Consider the following 19746-nt stretch of genomic DNA (forward strand, 5'->3'; position numbering starts at 1 on the left):
GCCCTGGAGCCTTAGGTCCCACCTGGGGGCGCGACCTGAGGCACATGGGCCCAACCCGACCATGTGCCTCAGGCCGCGCCCCCAGGTGGGACCTAAGGCTCCAGGGCCTATTCTGTTGGCCCACGCGCCTTAGGCCCCACCAGTAGGCGGAGCTTTGGGACGGATGGGCCAATCCGGCCTCATTCCGTCGTTGGCTGCCTGCCGGACAGGCGGGTTTGGCTCCCGTCTGTCCGGCCAACTAACAAAGGTACGGGGAAGGGGGGTGGGGGTGTCGTGGGGGTCGGCCAGGGGGGTCACGGGTCGGCTGGGGGGGGCGGTCGGAGGTTCTTGGGGGGGGCGGTCGTTGGAGGGAGGGGGGTTTGCGTCGAGGGCAGGAGGGCCTGGGATCCCTCCTGCCTGTAATGTAGTGCGGGGTGGGGGTAGGGGGTCGCCGTGGCCAGGAGGGTTTGGGCTCCCTTCTGGCCCGATATTGTCGGGGAGTCGGCGGTCCTTCGGGGTGGGGGTGCGAGTGGTCCTGCCGGGGGGGGGATGTATCGGACGTCGGGGGGGGGCATCAGGCTTTCAGGATGGGGACAGACCTTCAAGGGGGACAGGCAGACCTTCAAGGGGGGACAGGACTTTCAAGGAGAGTCGGGGTGGCCAGAGGAGAGTCGGGGCGGGCGAAAGGACAGTCGGGCTGCATGCGCGGTATACCCGTGAGCGTGGTATACAAAAGTTTTTGTACATAAAATCGTGGTTTCTGCGCGCTATACCCGTGTGCGCGTTTTACACGGGTGCGCGTTATCTGCGTGAAAATACAGTACTCCTTTCACTTCAGTCACGTAGCCTCCAAGAGAGTTTCCTTCTGCCCGGTCTCAGCTGCCTCCCCTTCTGCAGGAAGCTCAGGCCCTTCTTCGCCTTCGGGCGGTTGAGGAGGTTCCTCCGGACCAGTGGAATACCGGATTTTATTCCCGGTACTTTCTGGTACCCAAGAAGACGGGGGATCTGCGTCCGATCCTGTATCTCCGTGCTCTGAATAAGTTTCTGGTCAGGGAAAGGTTCAGAATGCTCACCCTTCCTACCTTGTACCCTCTCTTGGATGAGGGGGACTGGCTGTGCTCACTGGACCTCAAGGAGGCGTACATGCACATTCCGGTACACTCGGCCTCTCGTCAGTATCTGAGATTCCGGGTGGGGGATCGCCACCTCCAATATTGTGTTCTCCCCTTCGGCTTGGCGGCCTCTCCAAGGATTTTCACAGAATGTCTAGTTGTGGTAGCTGCGGCTCCGTGGCCTGCAGGTGTTTCTCTACCTCGACGACTGGTTGATCAAAGCGTCTCGTGCCACGAAGTTCTGCGAGCGACGAATCAGACCATCTTGCTCCTTCAGTCGGCTTCGAGGTGAACTTCCCCAAGTCCCACCTCTGTCTGTCCCAGTCTCTGAAATTCATCGGAGCGGTCCTGGACACGGTTCGTCTCCGCTCCTTCTTGCCTTGGCCTCGTCAAGAGGCCCTTGTTCGTTTATGCCAGAGGGTGGCCCATCTGTCCTTGGCCCCGGCTCGGCTCCTGATGGTCCTCCTTGGTTACATGGCCTCTACGGTTCACGTGACTCCTTTTGCCAGACTTCACCTTCATATTCCACAATGGACTCTTGCGTCCCAATGGAACCAGGATCAAGATCCTGTGTCTCGACTCATTGTCATGACTCCTTTGTTGAAGAAGTCTCTCCGTTGCTGGATGCTCTCTTCCAATCTCTCCAGAGGCTTACTGTTTCAAACGCCCCCCTCTCAGAAGGTCCTCATAATAGGTTCCTCGACCTGCGCTTGGGGCACTCATCTCGATGGTCTCCGTACTCAAGGCAACTGGACCAGTACGGATCGTCGGTGTCACATCAATCTGTTGGAACTCAGAACGATTTTCAAGGCTCTCAAAGCTTTTCAATATCTTCTTCAAGATCAGGTAGTCCTCATTCGGACGGACAACCAAGTCGCCATGTATTATGTCAACAAACAGGGAGGGACGGGATCTTCCTCCCTTTGTCAAGAAGCTCTGAAGGTTTGGGACTGGGCAATCTGCCACAACACCTTCCTCAAAGCTGTCTACATCCAAGGGGTGAAAAATTGCTTGGCGGACAACTTGAGTCGTCTTCTGCAACCTCACGAATGAACACTCCATTCCTCGCCTCTTCATCACATTTTTTCACAGTGGGGAACGCCTAAGATCTCTTTGCAGATCCCCACAGCCACAAACTGCCTCAGTTCTTCTCCAGGATCTATCTCCTCATCGCCTCGAGGCAGATGCTTTTCTTCTGGAATGGATGAATCTCTTCCTGTATGCATTCCCTCCATTACCTCATTCTCAAGACTCTTGTGAAGTTAAAGAACGACCATGCCACCATGATTCTGATTGCTCCTCGATGGCTGAGACAACCTTGGTACTCCCTTCTTCAACTCATCAGCAGGGAGCCATACCTTCTACCAGTTTTTCCATCTCTGCTTACACAGAGTCAGGGATCTCTGCTTCATCCCAACCTGCAGTCTCTACACCTGACAGCTTTGTACCTCTCAACATAACTCTTCAGTTTTCTCAATCTGTAGGAGACATTTTAGAGGCTTCTAGGAAACCTACCACTAGACAATGCTATCACCAAAAATGGACTAGATTTTCTACGTGGTGTTTTTCTCACAATAAGGAGCCTCAACATTCCTCCTTGTCTTTTGTTTTAGACTACCTTTTGTACTTATCCACCTCTGGCCTCAAGTCTACATCGATCCGAGTCCATCTCAGTGCAGTTGTTGCTTTCCATCAGCCTATTTTGTTCTTAAGTCCATAAATCTTTTTCATGAATAGATTATATCTTTGTTTCTAATAATATAGCTCAACGTATGAAGAAGGCTGTTATTGACCCAATTGTAATTTCGGATCATGCTGGTGTGTGGATTGACTTACATAATGATGACCCAGTATATTCTAAATCAATTTGGAGATTTGATAATGCTTTGCTTGCGGACTCGAACTTTCTGGAAGATTTTAAATTAAAAATGATTGAATTTTTTCAAATTAATAATTCGGATGATATAAATATTGAGATATTATGGGATGCTTTTAAAGCAATTGCAAACAAGGACTTTGAAAATGTATCATCAAAATAGATGCAGGTCTCTTAAGCTCTCAGACGCCTGCGTTAGCTATATCATTGTCTATAAGCCAACATAGCAGACATAATGATATAGCTAACGCAGGCGTCTGAGAGCTTAAGAGACCTGCATCTATTTTGATGATACATTTTCAAAGTCCTTGTTTGCAATAAGATACCATTATGTCTGCTATGTTGGCTTATAGACAATGATATAGCTAACGCAGGCGTCTGAGAGCTTAAGAGACCTGCATCTATTTTGATGATACATTTTCAAAGTCCTTGTTTGCAATTGCTTGTTGAGAAAAGGACTTTATCCATAGTTTGATTCAGTGTATTATGCTTTTAAAGCAACAATGAGAGGAAATATCATTTCTTATTCAGCATTTATTAGAAAACAACTTAAAAAACAATTTGTTGATTTAGAAGAAGAAATTAAAGTATTAGAAAAAAAATTAATTGAGAAATGGCAACAAGCTATATTACAAAAATTATTAAAAGCAAAAGCAAAGTATAATGAGATTTCTTCTCAATTTGTGAGGAAAGATATGTTCTCTCGGCAAGCTCAGTATTATGGTAATTCAAATAAGGCTGGGAGGTTGCTATCAAATTTTCTTCTTTTTTTTTTTTTTTTTTTAAATTATTTGTTTATTCAATTTTATCAATACAAACAAGCAATACATTACTTGTGTTTAGATTAACATAAATTATTAAAAAGAAAACTTATAAACCAATTCCACTTAAATCAGTGTTTTGGTTATTCATTTATACTTCCAATATATTTAGTCCACAATCTTTTAAAGGAGATTCTTAGCAAAAAATTAACAATAGAAACAATCTTTATCCAACCTAGAAAGCGGCAATTATCTGTGGTGCTACAGCCATTCATGGCAGGTATGGAGGCTTTATGGCAGGCTATTTCAGTTATGGGCGCTAACCTCAAAATGTCTTTTTCCACTTTAAATACTGACTATGGGACTATCCACTCTAAAGTGGAGCAACAGGGTTTGGTCCTTAAAGATTTAAGTGAGAAAGTGGAAAAACAGGAGTCAAGAATTTGTGGAATGGAAACATTGGACTTGGAATTAGTAAAAGAAAGAACATTTATTGCTAGAAAAATGGAAAGTTTCGAGAACCAATTAAGGAAAAATAATTTGAGACTCCTAAATTTTCCAAAATGTCCCTTAATCTCACCAATGGAGATGGCAAGAAAGTATTTCAAGGAAATTTTGCTTATTCCTATTGAAAGTTTGCCACCTATTGTTAGAGCTAATTATTTTCAAATCAAGAGACCTGTGGAAGTTTCCACTCCTAATGAGATTCAAGGGACCAACAATGAAAATATGAACTTAACAACTTTTCTGGAAAACTCCTTGGAGGTTATAACGGAAAGGAAAACCCTGTTAATAACTCTCGCTTTGGAAAGTGATAGAGAATATATATTGCGTTTGTATTTTCGTCATATCAATGATCAGTTTTTAGGTTCTAATGTTCGAATATTTCCTGATATGTCTTTAAGATCCCAGAGGCGTAGGAAAGAATTCTTGGCATTAAGGCCAAGAGTCCTTGCCTTGGGGGCAAATTTTTTATTGAAATTTCCTGTAAAATGTTTTGTCTCTTATCAGAATAAGAATTACTTATTTTTTGAACCTAAACAACTAGTAGGATTTATAGAATCCAAAGAGCAAGTAGTGCCTATGACTGAGAATGTATAACCTGCCATGAATGGCTGTAGCACCGCAGATAATTGCCGCTTTCTAGGTTGGAATCAAATTTTCTTAAGGCAAAAAAAAGGAAATCTAAGATTGTTGCAATTAAAGATATGCGGGGCAATACACACACTAACACTAAAGATATTTTAATACAGTTTCTTGATTTTTATAAGGATTTATATTCTTCTGAATCTTATGAAAATAAAGAACAAAATGGGTTAAATTTTTTAAATTCATTTAATGGATCAAATGTTCCGGATCATATAAAAAGAAGTTTAGAAGATCCTATATTTTAAAAGAAATAGAATTGGCATTGAAATCTCTTAGAGTTGGATCCGCTCCAGGTGGAGATGGTTACTGTTGAATTTTATAAATCATTTCAAAATATTATTTTACCATATCTATTAAATTTGTATCAGTACCAAATGAATAATGGGAATATATCAGGTACTATGGCTGATTCTGTAATTATTGTCTTACCAAAACCAAACAGGGATACAACTTTGGTTTCAAACTACAGGCCTATCTCTTTGTTAAATGCAGATAATAAATTGATTGCTAAGGTATTAGCATTAAGATTGGCAAAAGCTCTTCCTTTTATTATTGATGTCCACCAAACAGGATTTATTGCTAAAAGACATTCTTCACATAATACTAGATTAGCACTCCATTTTTTAAATTTAGCAAAAAATATTAATGATCCAGCTTTTCTAGTGTCTTTGGATGCAGAAAAAGCAGTTGATAAAGTGGAATGGAATTTTATGTATCAAGCTTTGGAATGGTTTGGTATAGGCTCTGGTTTCATTAAAATGGTTCAGACATTGTATAGCTCTCCTGGTGCAAGATTATATGTTAATAATAATTTATCAGATAGATTTAACTTGCTAAGGGGGGTTAGACAAGGATGTCCTTTATCCCCCTTACTCTTTGATGTTGTTCTTGAACCCTTGTTAATTGCAATCAATCAAACTAAGGGAATAAAAGGAACCCCATACTCTAATTGGGAATTTAAACTTTCTGCATATGCAGATGATATTTTACTTTATTTAAGGGAACCGGGGAGTACCATTCCATGTTTACTTACTCTATTAGAGAAGTTTGGAAAATTTTCTGGATATAAAATTAATTGGAGTAAATCTGAAGTTCTTCCAATTAATGTTCACTGTACCAAAGGAATATTTGACTCGTATTCATTTATATGGAAAGATGAAGGTTTAAAATACTTAGGTATAATTATTAAGAATACAATTGATGATACAGTAAAAGAAAATGAAAAACTTTTATTAAGAAAAATAACAGAATTGTGTGAACAATGGAATCCTTTACATTTATCTTGGTGGGGAAGAATTCAAACAATCAAAATGATGATATTGCCTGTGGTTTGTTATCAAATGAGTATGATACCATTATTTTTTCAGGGGTCATTTTATAAAAAGTTAAACAATATTCTTACAAAATTTGTTTGGTTTGGTAAAAGACCCAGAATTGCTTTAGCATCACTTCAAAAAACAATTGTGGAAGGAGGGGTAAATTTTCCAAATTTTTATAGGTACCATCAAGCCTATATTCTAAGACAGGGTATGTATTGGATCCTCCCAGATCTCATGGAAAATGTACCTGATTGGTTATATTTGGAATGGCGGCTCCTGTTCCCTTTACATTTAGAACATGTAATTAGTATAAAACTGCCCAGGAAATATAAAGATAATAGAATTTTACTTGATACTTGGAAGACACTAAGATATATTAGTAACTTATCACCAGATCCAATTTCTAAATCATTGCATCAATCCATTTGGGTAAACTCCAAGATTAAAATTGGCGGATTTAAAATCGTCTGGAAGCAGTGGATAATTGCAGGCATTAGAACTTTGAATGATGTTATTTTAGATGGATCATTGCTTAGTTTTTCACAATTGCAACATAAATTTGGCTTAAATAAAACACATTATCCCAGGACAAGCAGGCAGCATATTCTCACATGTGGGTGACGTCATCCACGGAGCCCCGACGCGGACAGCTTTTCAAGCAAACTTGATTGAAGCTTTCAAGATTGCTAGTGCTGCACCACGCATGTGTGTGCCTTCCTGATCCACTAGAGGGCGCATACCCTCCTCATGGTCCTCAGTTCTTAGTTTTCCGCGGAGCCAGAAAGCCCTGTCTCTCTTCTCTCCGTTCTTTAAGTGCCTTTCTAGCAGCGCGGCTTCTTTATTTTGTTAGGGAGTCGCTGTGCGCTGTTACTTGATCGTGTGTTTCTTTGTTTTCAAAAAAAAAAAAAAGGACTTTTTATTGTGTTTCTATCCGGCCGGCCCTTCTTGGGCCTCAGCCATGCGGCTAGGCCTCATTTGGCTGCTGCTGTATTTTCTTCTTCCCTGGCCTCTCTCTGGGCTCACCTCGTGTGAGCAGGATGGCCGGGACCCTTGTTCCTTCGTGGGAATCGGACTGAGTAGCTTCGATCCTTGGTAAGTCTTCTTGCTTTCTTTTTGTCTTCTAGCTGCATTACCTCGGTAATGCCATCGGCTGAGTCTCAGGCATTCCAGGCATCGAGTGCAGTCGTGCCCGCCTCTACGAGACCTTCAAAGCGTGCCTCCTCCCATGGGAATACTCATATCGAGGTTGCCCTTATGGAGCGCACTACTGCACCTTTCTTACCTGTTCATGGGTACGGTGCTGACTTCGGAACCTCGATGTGCCTCGACGTCGGCTGGAGCTTCGTGCCTCGGCGACGACTGAGGCTTCGTACATCAGTGTCGACTGAGGCTTCATGCCTCGACGTCGATCGAGGCTTCGTGCCTCGACGTCGATCGAGGCTTCGTGCCTCGACGTCGACAGGCTTCGTACCTCGACGTCGATGAGGGTTTCCTGCCTCGACGTCGATGAGGGTTTCCTGCCTCGACGTCGACTGAGGCTTCGTGCCTCGGCGTCGACTGAGGCTTCGTACATCAGTGTCGACTGAGGCTTCGTGCCTCGACGTCGATCGAGGCTTCGTGCCTCGACGTCGACAGGCTTCGTACCTCGACGTCGACTGAGGCTTCGGGCCTCGACGTTGACTGGGGCTTCGTGCCGCGAGGTCGTCTGAGGCTGCGTGCCTCGACGTCGGCTGAGGCTTCGTGCCTCGACGTCGACTGCGGCTTCGTGCCTCGACGTCGACTGAGGCTTCGTACGTCGACTGAGGCTTCGTGCCTCGACGTCGACTGAGGCTTCGTGCCTCGGCGTCGACTGGGGCTTCGTGCCTCGGCGTCGACCGGGCTTCGTGCCTCGGCGTCGACTGAGGCTTCGTGCCTCGACGTCGACTGGGGCTTCGTGCCTCGAGGTCGACTGAGGCTTCGTGCCTCGAGGTCGACTGGGGCTTCGTGCCTCAGCGTCGACCGGGCTTCGTGCCTCGGCGTCGACCGGGCTTCGTGCCTCGGCGTCAACTGAGGCTTCGTGCCTTGACCTTGACTGGGGCTTCGTGCCCCGACGTCGACTGAGGCTTCGTGCCTCGACGTCGACTGAGGCATTGAGGGCAGTCGTGCACGCCTCTACGAGACCTTCTGAGCGTGCCTCCTTCCATGGGAATACTCAGATCGAGGTTGCCCTTATGGAGCACACTGCTGCTCCTTTCTTACCAGTTCATTGGTACGGTGCTGCCTTCTGACCCTCGATGTGCCTCGACATCGCCTGGAGCTTCGTTCCTCGACGTCGACTGGAGCTTCGTGCCTCAAACTCGACGGAGGCTTCGTGCCTCGACGTCGATGGAGGCTTCATGCCTCGACGTAGCATGAGGTTGCGGGCCTCCACGTCGACCGGGCTTCGTGCCTCGCAGTCGACTGGGGCTTGGTGCCGCGCCGTCGCGTGGGGCTTGGTGCCTCGCCGCCGCCTGGGGCTTCGTGCCTTGAAGGCGTCTATGGCTTTGTGCAGGATTTTCTGCCTCAATGTTGACTGGGGCTTGAGGTCTCGAAGTCGACGGAGGCTGGCTGCGACCGTGTGCTCCGCGCCCCTTGACGCTTGTGCTTCGACGTCGCCTGAGGCTTGTGCCTCCTCGCCGCCTGGGGCCTTGCGCCTCGATGTAGAAGGCGGCTGGGTGCCTCGACATCGTCTAAGGCTTTGTGCTTGGATTTTCTGCCTCAATGTCGACTGGGGCTTGAGGTCTCGACGTCGACGGAGGCTGGGTGTCTCGGCGGATGCTTTGTGCCTTCGACGTCGGCTGCGGCCGTGTGCTCCGCGTCCCTTGACGCTTGTGCTTCGACGTCGCCTGAGGCTTGTGCCTCGACGTCGACTGAGGCTCGGGGCCTCATCGTCGGCTGGAGCTCTGTGCCTCGTCGTTGCTGAGGCTTCGTACCGTCGACGGGGGCTTTGTGACTTGACGTCGCTTGGGGCTTTGTGCCCTGTGGTTGACTATGGCCTTGTGTTTCGAAGTCGACTGTGGCTTGATGCAGCAACGTCGCTGGGGGCTTTCTCCCACGGCAGCGGCTGGGTTTTGGGCCTCGGTGTCGACTGCGGGTTTGCACCTGGGCGTCTCCGGCTCCGGTTCGAGAGGGTTCAGACTCTCTCCCTGCTCCGGTTCTATTGCTCCCGCCATGCGGCCTCTCGCTTGGCGCCGAGTGTGGCTGAGGTTCCGAGCCTCCAGGCTCGTCTCGCCGTTTTTACTTGCGTGAGTTCAGCGCTTATTGAGGCCTCTCTTGCGGTGGCCACTAACCGCCTCTCAGATCGCGACCTATCGGGACGCCTTCAGCTGAATCCCGTCTGCCCCGGGGGTTTGGACTCCTCCGGAGGGGGCCTCCGGATACCTTCCTTGTGTTACCTCGGCCTCCTTCGCAGCAGCCGCAATAGCTGCTGCAGCGCCGGGGTTGGGGTTAGCCGCCGGCTTCGGCGACTCCTGGTCGTCTTTTTGTCTATTCTCGCATAGCCTCTGGGCGGCTCTCCTTCTGGGGATTCCTCCCCTCCCTTCGGGAGGGGTGTCTCCGTGTCTACGCACCGGGAGTATAGCCTCCCTTCTGTCGGTCGGGCATTTCCTTCCTCCCATCTGCGTCTGGCCCTTCGAGGCCTGCACTAGTTCTAAGTACGGGAGTGGGTCTGACTCAGCCCGCCCCAGTCTCGGGTATCCGTCGGGGCGGACCTGGATCTTTGTCTCGGCCTCACAGGAGGCCCTTGTTTGTTTATGCCGGAGGGTAGGCCCTCTGTCATCGGTCCGCCTCCGGTCTTTTCTGCCTCTGCCTCGGCAGGCTGCCGGTCGGCGCTTGTGTCGGCTGGTGTCTCAGCGGTCTTTGGCCTCGGCCGAGCTGATGCTGATCCTTTTGGGATCAGGGGTCTCCACGGTGAATGTCCTGAGGTTCGCCTGGTTTCTTCTTCGTGTTCCCCGCTGGACACGAGCATCTTAGTGATGGCAGGATCGGGATCCCGCTTCCCAGCACATTGAGGTGCCTCCCTCCTTGACACACTTGTTTCGTTGGTGGGCCACCTCTTCGTATTCCCGCATCAAAAGGTTCTGCCGATGGACTCCTCGGCATGGGTGACGGCCTTCGGACTCAGGGTCCTTGGCCGGGTGCGGACTGTCGCAGCCACATCAATCTGCTGGAGCTCCAGGCCATTTGCATTGTCGGGGTATTGGTTGCAAGATAGTGGGGTCCTGGTGCGTCCCGACATCTCGGTGGCGATGTATTCAGTGACCTAGCCAGGGTGTAGAGGTTCCCTGTCACCTTGCAGGGAAGCCCTTTGTCAATGGCAGTGGGCGTTACATCACTGCTTCTTTCTTGGGGCGGTGTATTTCCGAGGCGTGCAGCATTGTCTGCTGGACGCGTTGAGTCGCCCTTTTAAGCCGCATGAATGGTGGCTCCATTCTCAGACTCTGCGGCAGGGGGTTGTTCGATGGGGAACCCAACTGGTAGTGCTGTTCGCTTGACCCCTCACTCACTGGGCGATTTTGCTCGAGGATGTTCTACCGAGTTCGCATCGAGGTGGATGCTTCCTTCTCGATGGAATGGGCGGGTTCTATGCGTTCCCTCCCTTTACTCTAAATCTCGGGTCTTTGATGCACCTCCTGTCGGTCTGCGCCACCAGGATCTTGATGGCTCCTCTGTGGCCTTCGCAGCCATGGTTCTCCCTGTTCCTCCAGCGTGTCAGGGAGACTCAGCTTCTACCGATGTTCCCGTCTCTGCTGTCTCAGTGGTACGATTTCTGTTGCATTCCAATCTGCAGTCTCTACACTTATCAGCTTGGTTCCTCGCAACATGCCTCCCTCCTTCTATTTCTCTCAGTCGGTGGGGGTGTTCTCGAGCCCTCTCGAAGGATCTCCACTCGGCAAGGCTTTTCCCAGATATGGGCCTGAATTGCTGAGTGGTGGGCTGAGCACCGCATGGATTCTTTCTCTGCCATCCTTGCCTTTGGTGCTGGATTATTTGTTGCCCTTGTCTTGGTCTGGTCTCTCATCTACATCTATTCGAGACCTCTGTGCATTTGCTGACTTTCATCGGCCGATGAATGGGACTCCGTCCTTTCGACGGTTTCCCGCTTTATGAGGTATCTCTTCATTGTACATCCTCCGCTCAAAGCCCCTCCGGTGGTTGGGATCTTTGTGTGTTCCTGGCTCAATTGGTGGTATCTCCATTTGATGGAGCTCTTTTGAATTCCTTCACCTGGCAGGTGGTATTCCTGGTTGCTCTCACGTCTGCTCGCAGAATCGGCGAGCTGTTAGCTCTGATTGCGGACCCGTCTTTTCCTGTATTTCTTCATGACACGGTGGTCATGCGATCTTTCCATTGTTCTTTCGGTCTTTTTTCCGAAGCCCCACTCGTCTCCTGGCGAGGTGGCGCTTCGCACTCTTGAATGTAAGAGGGCGTTGGTTTTTTGTCTTCAACGCACATCAGTCTCCTTGGACGGTTCCTCATTCTTTTTGTCCTTCGTCCTAATTGATCGGGACGCCCAGTTTCCAAGCGCCCCTTGTCCAACTGGTTGGCTGCTTGTTTTTCCTTTTCATATGCTCGGGCTGGGTCTCGCACTGTATGGTCGAGTCACAGGACATAGAGTCCGAGCGATGGCGGCCTCTGTAGCTTTCCTCAGGTCGACGCCTGTCGAGGAGTTTGGCAAGGCTGCCACTTGGTCTTCGGTTCAGACTTTCACCTACTACTGCCTGGATACTCTGTCCAGGAGCGACGGCCGGTTTGGCCAGTCGGTTTTGTATAATTTGTTTTCTTGGATTGCCAACTTCCCTCCGTCCCTTTTTGGTTAGCTTGGAGGTCACCCACATGTGAGAATATGCTGCCTGCTTGTCCTGGGATAAAGCACAGTTACTTACCGTAACAGGTGTTATCCAGGGACAGCAGGCAGATATTCTCACAACCCACCCGCCTCCCCGGGGTTGGCTTCTTTGCTAGCTATCTGAACTGAGGACCATGAGGAGGGTATGCGCCCTCTAGTGGATCAGGAAGGCACACACATGCGTGGTGCAGCACTAGCAATCTTGAAAGCTTCAATCAAGTTTGCTTGAAAAGCTGTCCGCGTCGGGGCTCCGTGGATGATGTCACCCACATGTGAGAATATCTGCCTGCTGTCCCTGGATAACACCTGTTACGGTAAGTAACTGTGCTATATTTTAAATGGTTGCAATTGAAGCAGGCTATTCAGGTAGAGTTCCCTGAATGGAAAGATCTTAATACTCAATATAGTTTGCAGTGCCTCTGTTTTCAGGCAGATTTTTTGGGACACCAAGCCACAAAATGGTATAAAAATTTTATATGGATTTTTGAATAAAAAAAAGAAAACTGGTCTTGGGGATATTTGGAGTATTGAGATTGGACAGACAATTTCTGCCTCTCAGTGGCCACGGTTTTGGTCTTGGAGATTAAGGTCTACAAGGTCAGCAGCAATGAGTCAAACTTTGTTATTTTTGTTACATAGAGTTTTTTGGACCCCTACACGTTTACAGAAGTTAGATAACACTCGATCCAATAGATGCTGGCATTGTAGATTAGAAGTGGGGACTTTAGATCATTTAATTTTCTTCTGTCCATGTGTAAATGCCTTTTGGAAACTAATTTGGCCCTAAATTAATAAATTATTAGAAAACCATGTCGGACTCTCTTATGATACTATATTATTTGGTACAGCAATGAGAGTTCAGAGCCCGATTTCTGCTAATAATAACAAGCTTTTATTAATATTGACAGGGGTCGCCATGCAACAAATTACTCAAAATTGGAAAGATTATACTAAGTTAAATTATACATTTTGGTGGAATTCAATTTGTCACATATACAAGATGGAAAAGATGATAGCGTTACAACAAGGAAAATTTAATTCTTTTAAAAAAATATGGGGACCATTGATTACTTACTCTAATGATCAGATGTCTTAAGAACATGGTTAATTTATATTTGGGTTAGGGTGAGAAACATGTATTATATGGTCATGGGAATATTGACAATAGTGGGGTATCTATTTTTATTTCATAAGAATATATGATTGTATTTACAAGTGATTTGTGAAAATTGTTGTATTATTTATAATTCACTTGATGTAGGATTTAAAAATGAATAAAGATTTATTAAAAAAAAAAAAAAGCCTATTGAAGGAAAACCCCTTTCTGCTCATCTGGTGGTTTCCAGATTCATGAAAGGACTTTTCAATGTCAAACCTCCTCTCAAACTGCCTCCAGTGGTGTGAGACCTCAATGTTGTTCTTGCTTAATTGATGAAGCCTCCATTTGAACCAATGTCTACAGCTCATCTGAACTATCTCACTTGGAAAGTGGTGTTTCTTATAGCCCTCACTTCTGCTCGAAGATTCAGTGAGCTGCAAGCTTTAGTTGCTGATCCACCTTTCACTGTCTTCCATCATGACAAGGTGGTTCTACATACTCATCCTAAATTCCTACCTAAAGTGGTTTCGGAATTTCATCTCAACCAATCCATTGTTCTTCCAGTGTTCTTTCCAAAGCCTCATTCTCATCCTGGAAAATCAGCTCTTCATACTCTGGTCTGTAAACGTGATTTGGCCTTCTATTTGGAACACACCAAACCACACAGAACTGCTCCTCAACTTTTTGTCTCCTTCAATCCAAATAAGTTGGGACATCCGATCTCTAAGCGTACCATCTTCAACTGGATGGCTGCTTGTATCTACTACTATGCCCATGCTGGATTACCCCTACAGAGTAGAATCGCAGCCCATAAGGTCAGAGCAATGGCAGCTTCAGTAGCTTTCCTCAGATCTACACCTATTGAGGAAATTTGCAAGGCTGCTACTTGGTCCTCGGTTCATACTTTCACTTCTCACTATTGTCTGGATGTTTTCTCCAGATGGGATGGCCATTTTGGCCAGACAGTATTACAAAATTTATTTTCCTAAATTGCCAACACTCCCACCTCCCCATTCTGGTTAGCTTGGAGGTCTCCCATATGTTAGAATGGTTGCCTGCTTGTCCTGGGATAAAGCACAGTTACTTACCGTAACAGGGACAGCAGGCAGCTATTCTTACAACCCACCCACCTCCCCTGGTTGGCTTCTCTGCTAGCTATCTGAACTGAGGAGACGTGCTGGACGGGAAGGCACTCGTACATGCGCTGTGCGGCTGACTCGAAACTTCTAGATTCTACTAGCAAGTCTGCTTGCGAGGCTTCTGCATTTGAGCTCCGTCGATGACAACACCCATATGTGAGAATAGCTGCCTGCTGTCCCTGGATAACACCTGTTACGGTAAGTAACTGTGCTTTTCAGGCCCTCCAGTTCCTCGCATAGAGTGTATATATAAGACCCCCTCACAGAGGGGAGGTAGTCATATTTATGGCAAACGGTGCAGAAAACTGGGTAGCTCAACATCCTACTTCTGTCTGCTACTTCCATTGTTGTCCACTTGCCAATCTGCTGTCTGAAGTATCTTCTCCCCGTTTACTTTTGTAGCGTCCTTGGTGTTACTGTGAGTTTTCTCATCTGATTTTAAACCTGCTACCGTTGCTTGCTTGTTGCTTGTGTGTCCTCTGTGTCTGTTGTGGTTCCCTTCTTCCTCTGCTCCTTCTCCTGCTTGTGTGTCCTCTGTGTCTGCTGTGGTTTTCCTGTGTCTGCTGTGGTTGCCCTCTGCTACTACTGTGTTCGTTTATCTAATGCTTGTCTGTCCCGTTGCCCTTGTGGTACTTGCCTGTGTAGGTGTCCTTCCGTAGTGTTTCTTCTTTGCAATAACTTGTCCCTTCTTAAGGCCCTTTGTAAAGGCACTCTCGGTAAGGTGAGCGCCTTTAACACCTTCGTGCACTGAACGGCTGAGCGCCATTGGCCCCTCCCCTTTTAAGGGGGAGTTCCGGATCGGTGCTGCTTGGCTGATGTCGGAGGGGTGGGCGGAGCTTCCTTTCACCGCTGCCCCTCAGTCTCGCCTGTCTTCTCCTGCCCTTTCCTTTCTTCTTCCGCTCCTTCTCCTCAGCTGATTTCTCTCCTTCACCTGCCTCCTGACTTTCTACAGGCTGCCCTGCTCTCTCTTGCACAGTGGTGTACTACTCGCCAAGTTGCGATGTATTATATAAATAAATAAGCAAGGAAGTACGGGTTCTCTTGACTGTCAAGAGGCTGAGGATATTTGGAACTGGACAATTGCTCGAAACATTTCTAAAAGCTGTCTATTTTCAAGAAACGCAAAATACTCTTGCTGACAAACTCAGATTTCTTTGGCCACACGAGTGGACGCTTGACTCCACGGTCTTGCGTCAGATATTCTCTCTTTGGAGGACTCCTCAGATAGACATATTTACATCCCCCCACAATCACTAACTGCTTCAATTCTGTTCCAGACAATACTCTCCTCATCGTCTAGAAGCAAATGCCTTTCTCCTGGATTGGACAGCCAAATTCCTTTGTGTTTCCACCAATTCCTCTCCTTCTCCAAGACACTATTCAAACTCGAGCAAGAATCGGCCACCATGATCCTGATAGCCCCTCGGTGGCCCAGACAACCATGGTTCTCCCTTTTACTTCAGCTCAATGTCAAGGATCCAATACCCCTGCAGATCTTTCCATCTCTTCTCACTCAGAGTCAAGGGTCTCTCTTACATCCCAATCTGCAATCGTTGCACCTGACAGCTTGATACTTGTCATTCGTTTTGGGTGCATCCAGAAAACTTTCTACACAACAGTGCTACCAGCAGCAGTGGAAACAGTTTTCAACATGCTGTACTCTTCATCATCAAGATGCTTCATCCTTCTCCATTTCTTCACTTGGATTATCCTCTCCACTTATCCAATTCATGTCTTAAAACCACTTCTGTCAGAGTTCACCTTAGTGCTATCAGTGCTTTCCATGTTCAGGTCTAGAGAATGACACGAGGACAAATTTTTCCCTGTCCCCACAGGAACTACTGTTACCGTCCCAGTGAGTTCTTTTCTCGTTCCTGGCTCATTCCTGCAAGCTCTGTCCTCATCTGCACAAGCCTTAAACACTTTAAAACCATAAGTGTTCAAGATTTGTGTGGTTAAGGCTGAACGTACAGGAATGAGGCGGGGACAGGGAAATTGAGATCCTGTGGAGATGGGGACAAATTTGTTCCCATCTCATTCTCTATTCCAGTCAACAATAAATCTCTTAATTGCTCATCCTCTTGTTTCCAGGTTTATGAAAGGACTTTTCAATATCAAACCACCTCTCAAACCGCTTCCACTGGTTTGGGATCTTAGTGTTCTCACCAGACTGAACCTTACATTTGAGCCAATGTCTTCTACTCATCTAAATATCTCATTTGGAAAATGGTATTTTTAATTTCCATCACTTCTGCATTGCGAGTGAGTGAGCTTCAAGCGTTGGTGTCGGACCCACCCTTTATAGTTTTCCACCATCCTAAATTCTTACCGAAAGTAGTCACGGAATTTAATCTAAATCAATCGATTGTGCTGCCAGTTTTCTTTCTAAAGCCTCATTCTCACCCTGGAGAAACAGCTCTTCATACCTTAGACTGTAAACGAGCCTTGGCTTATTTACTACTACTACTACGATTAATAATTTCTGCAGCGCTGCACAGAGTCGCAAAGAGTAAGAATACAGTCTAATCAAGCAAGACAGACAAACAAGATGTCAATGATACAGTTAAGGGGAACGGTTAATCAGTGGGCTGGGTTGGAGGGCAGATAAGTAGGGTTAAGGATTGAAAGCTGTATCAAAAAGGTGGGTTTTCAGTCTGCTTTTAAGCAAGGGAAGGGGCTTGACTGACAAACTTGGGTAATTTATTCTAGGCATAGGGGGCAGCTAGATGAAAGGAGCAAAGTCTGGAATTGACAGTAGAGGAGAAGGGTAATGCTAAGAGTGACTTATCTGAGGAATGTAGTTCTGTGGGAGGTGTATAAGGAGAGAGAAGCGAGGAGATATATTGAGGGGCATCAGAATGAACACACTTGTAGGTCAGCACTAAGATCTTGAACTGTATGCGATGACAGGTAGGGAGCCAGTGAAGTAACTTAAGGAGAGGGATGACATGAGCATAGTGAGGTTGGTAGAAGATGAGTCGCGCAGCAGAGTTTTGCACAGATTGCAAAGGGGAGAGGCGACACTGATGGATACCAGTTAGGAGTAGATTGCAGTAATCTAATCGTGAGGTTACGAGAGATTGAGCAAGGGTTCGGGTAGTGTGCTCAGAGAGGAAAGGGCAAATTATGGTGATATTGAAGAGATAGAATTGACAGGTCTTAGCAGCTTGTTGAATATACATAGAAAACGAGAAGTCAGAATCGAAGACCACTCCTTGGTTGTGAGCAAAGGAGACTGGAACAATGACAGTATTATTTACAGAGATGGTGAAAGGAGGAGCAGAGGGTTTAGGAAGAAAGAGAAGCAGCTCAAGTCTTGGACATATTTAGTTTCAGATGACGGCAGGACATCCAGGCAGCAATGTTAGCCAAACAAGCAGAGACTTTTTCTTGGACTTTAGGTGAAATTTCATGTGTAGAAAGGCTGATCTGGGAGTCATCAGCATATAGGAGACATGGGAGGAGATCTGGACACCGAAGGAAGGATGTGTAGAGAGAGAAGAGGACCTAAGACCCTGGGGTACACCAACTACTAGTGGGGTAGCAGCAGAAGAAATTTATGGTTACATGTTTGATATGTATATTTTAATCCAATATCATAATTATGGTGGTGGTAGTACATGATCTTTTTGTTCATTCTTGGTTTAATTATTCAATACACAACATAAAACCTTTGTTTTCCAACTCAATATTTATCATTGTACCACTCCTGTGTCCTCGGTTTACGCTAGTCTTTTTTTGCTTCTTATTTTGATCCAGGTTGTTTCCACTTGCTTTGTATCAACAGAACATGTTTTTACCTGTTCTTTACTTTGCAGAATTTTTGATGGAGCAGTATTTTCAATTTGAGTTAATTGCGTGACTAAGATAAGAAATGAATCTAGACTAATTTTAGTGCCTGGAAAACCTTTCCACATACAGCTGTTTCTGTGAACTGTTTATCTGTGCTTCCAGCAAATGAGGCAAGCAGTGGGGTCACTCTGTATGACATGTTTATTCCTGAACTGTTGCTTTCCAGATCAGTCTGTATGTAAAAGAAGAAATGAAGAAAAACAACATTTCAGAGCAAACTGTGATTGGAATTGTATGGACTAGTGTAATGAGCTGTGTGGAGTGGAACAAAAAAGAGGAGCTGGTAACGGAGCAAGCCATCAAGCATTTGAAGGTACGAGACTGGATAAATAGCAATTTCTATTTCATACAGCAGCTGTCATGTTTTAGCATTTACTTAAGCATTTCTACCATTTAGTAGAAGATATCCATTTTGTAAGAGTATTTAAGGGGGAATACGCAACAAATGAGCCAGCATTTTTTTTGTTCTTTTTTTTTTTAAATAGCTAGACACTCTCAGATCTGGGCTGTGTCTAGATACAAATGCTGAATATAGGTTTTTCCCGAGGACAAGCAGATATTATAATCTCATATGTGGTGATGTTATCCACGGAACACGATATGAAAAGATACCAAGTGTATTGTCATTTTAAATTTAAAGCACAGCCCATACTGCGTGCGTGCTGGTGCCTTCCCGCCTGAAGTTGGCTTATGAGACCTGCAGTTCTTAGTTTTCTTCAGAGCTTAGAAGCTGTATTTTCAGAGTTCCTCTTTTGGGTGCTTTCTGGTTTTTTTTTTTTTGGGGGGGGGGTTCTTTCTGTCATATTTTATTTTCTTCAGTATTTCTTCCCTTAAGTTGAATTTTTTTTTTTGACTGTTCATTTTCAAGCCCTTTTCCCTACCAGGAGCATTGAGCCTTTTTTGAGTACTGTTTCACCCATGTTCCCCTGGCTTTTGAGCCCTTCGATTTTTTGCATCAACTGTGTTCCCTTCCATGTCCAAGGTGCAATAAGCCCATCTCAGCCACTGACCTGCACAACTGGTGTGTTTAGTGCCTTGGTCCTGAGCATCGAGACATTGCTTGTGCTTTCTGATCTCATTTGCAGACGCGGTTGCTAAAGGCCTGTAAACTAGAGAATGACATGGGGAAAAAAATCTGTCCCCGTCACTGCCCTGTCACCGGCCCACCGGTCCCTTCACCGCCCTGTCACCACCATCCCCTTCACTGCCCCGTCACCGTCACTGCCATCCCATTCACCGCACCGTCCCCGCAGCATCCATACAAGCCTCAGTACTGCAATATTTAGCTTATTCCTTCCTTATAAATCAAAGTTCTTGCTGCTGAACTGGAGAAAGATGTTCAGCTGGCAGGGCTTTGTTTCTAAATTATCAACACAGCTAATGTACTACTTTATCCTAAAGCAGAAAAAGAAATATAATTTTTTTTCTACCTTTATTGTCTAATTTCTGCTTTCCTCATCTTCTCATTCAATTCCTTCCATCCACTGTCTGTCTTCTCTCTGTGTCTTCCATTTGCTCTCTTACTGTGCCTCTCCTTTCACCCCCCTCCAATTTCTCTGGCACCCATCTTCTTCCCTCTGCTCCCCCATAGTCT

The 19746-nt window shown here is 46.3% G+C and overlaps 1 protein-coding gene across 1 annotated transcript in view; it reads left to right on the top strand.

The window, feature by feature from the left end:
* BZW1 (basic leucine zipper and W2 domains 1) overlaps positions 1-19746 on the top strand; it is a 138697-nt gene that overhangs the window by 92326 nt on the left and 26625 nt on the right. The window contains exon 9 of the mRNA XM_033945371.1: positions 18319-18465. Coding sequence (XP_033801262.1) covers positions 18319-18465 — 147 coding nt within the window. The remainder of the gene's footprint in view (positions 1-18318; positions 18466-19746) is intronic.

Source organism: Geotrypetes seraphini, chromosome 5 (assembly GCF_902459505.1).
Source record: "Geotrypetes seraphini chromosome 5, aGeoSer1.1, whole genome shotgun sequence".
Classification (NCBI taxonomy): domain Eukaryota; kingdom Metazoa; phylum Chordata; class Amphibia; order Gymnophiona; family Dermophiidae; genus Geotrypetes; species Geotrypetes seraphini.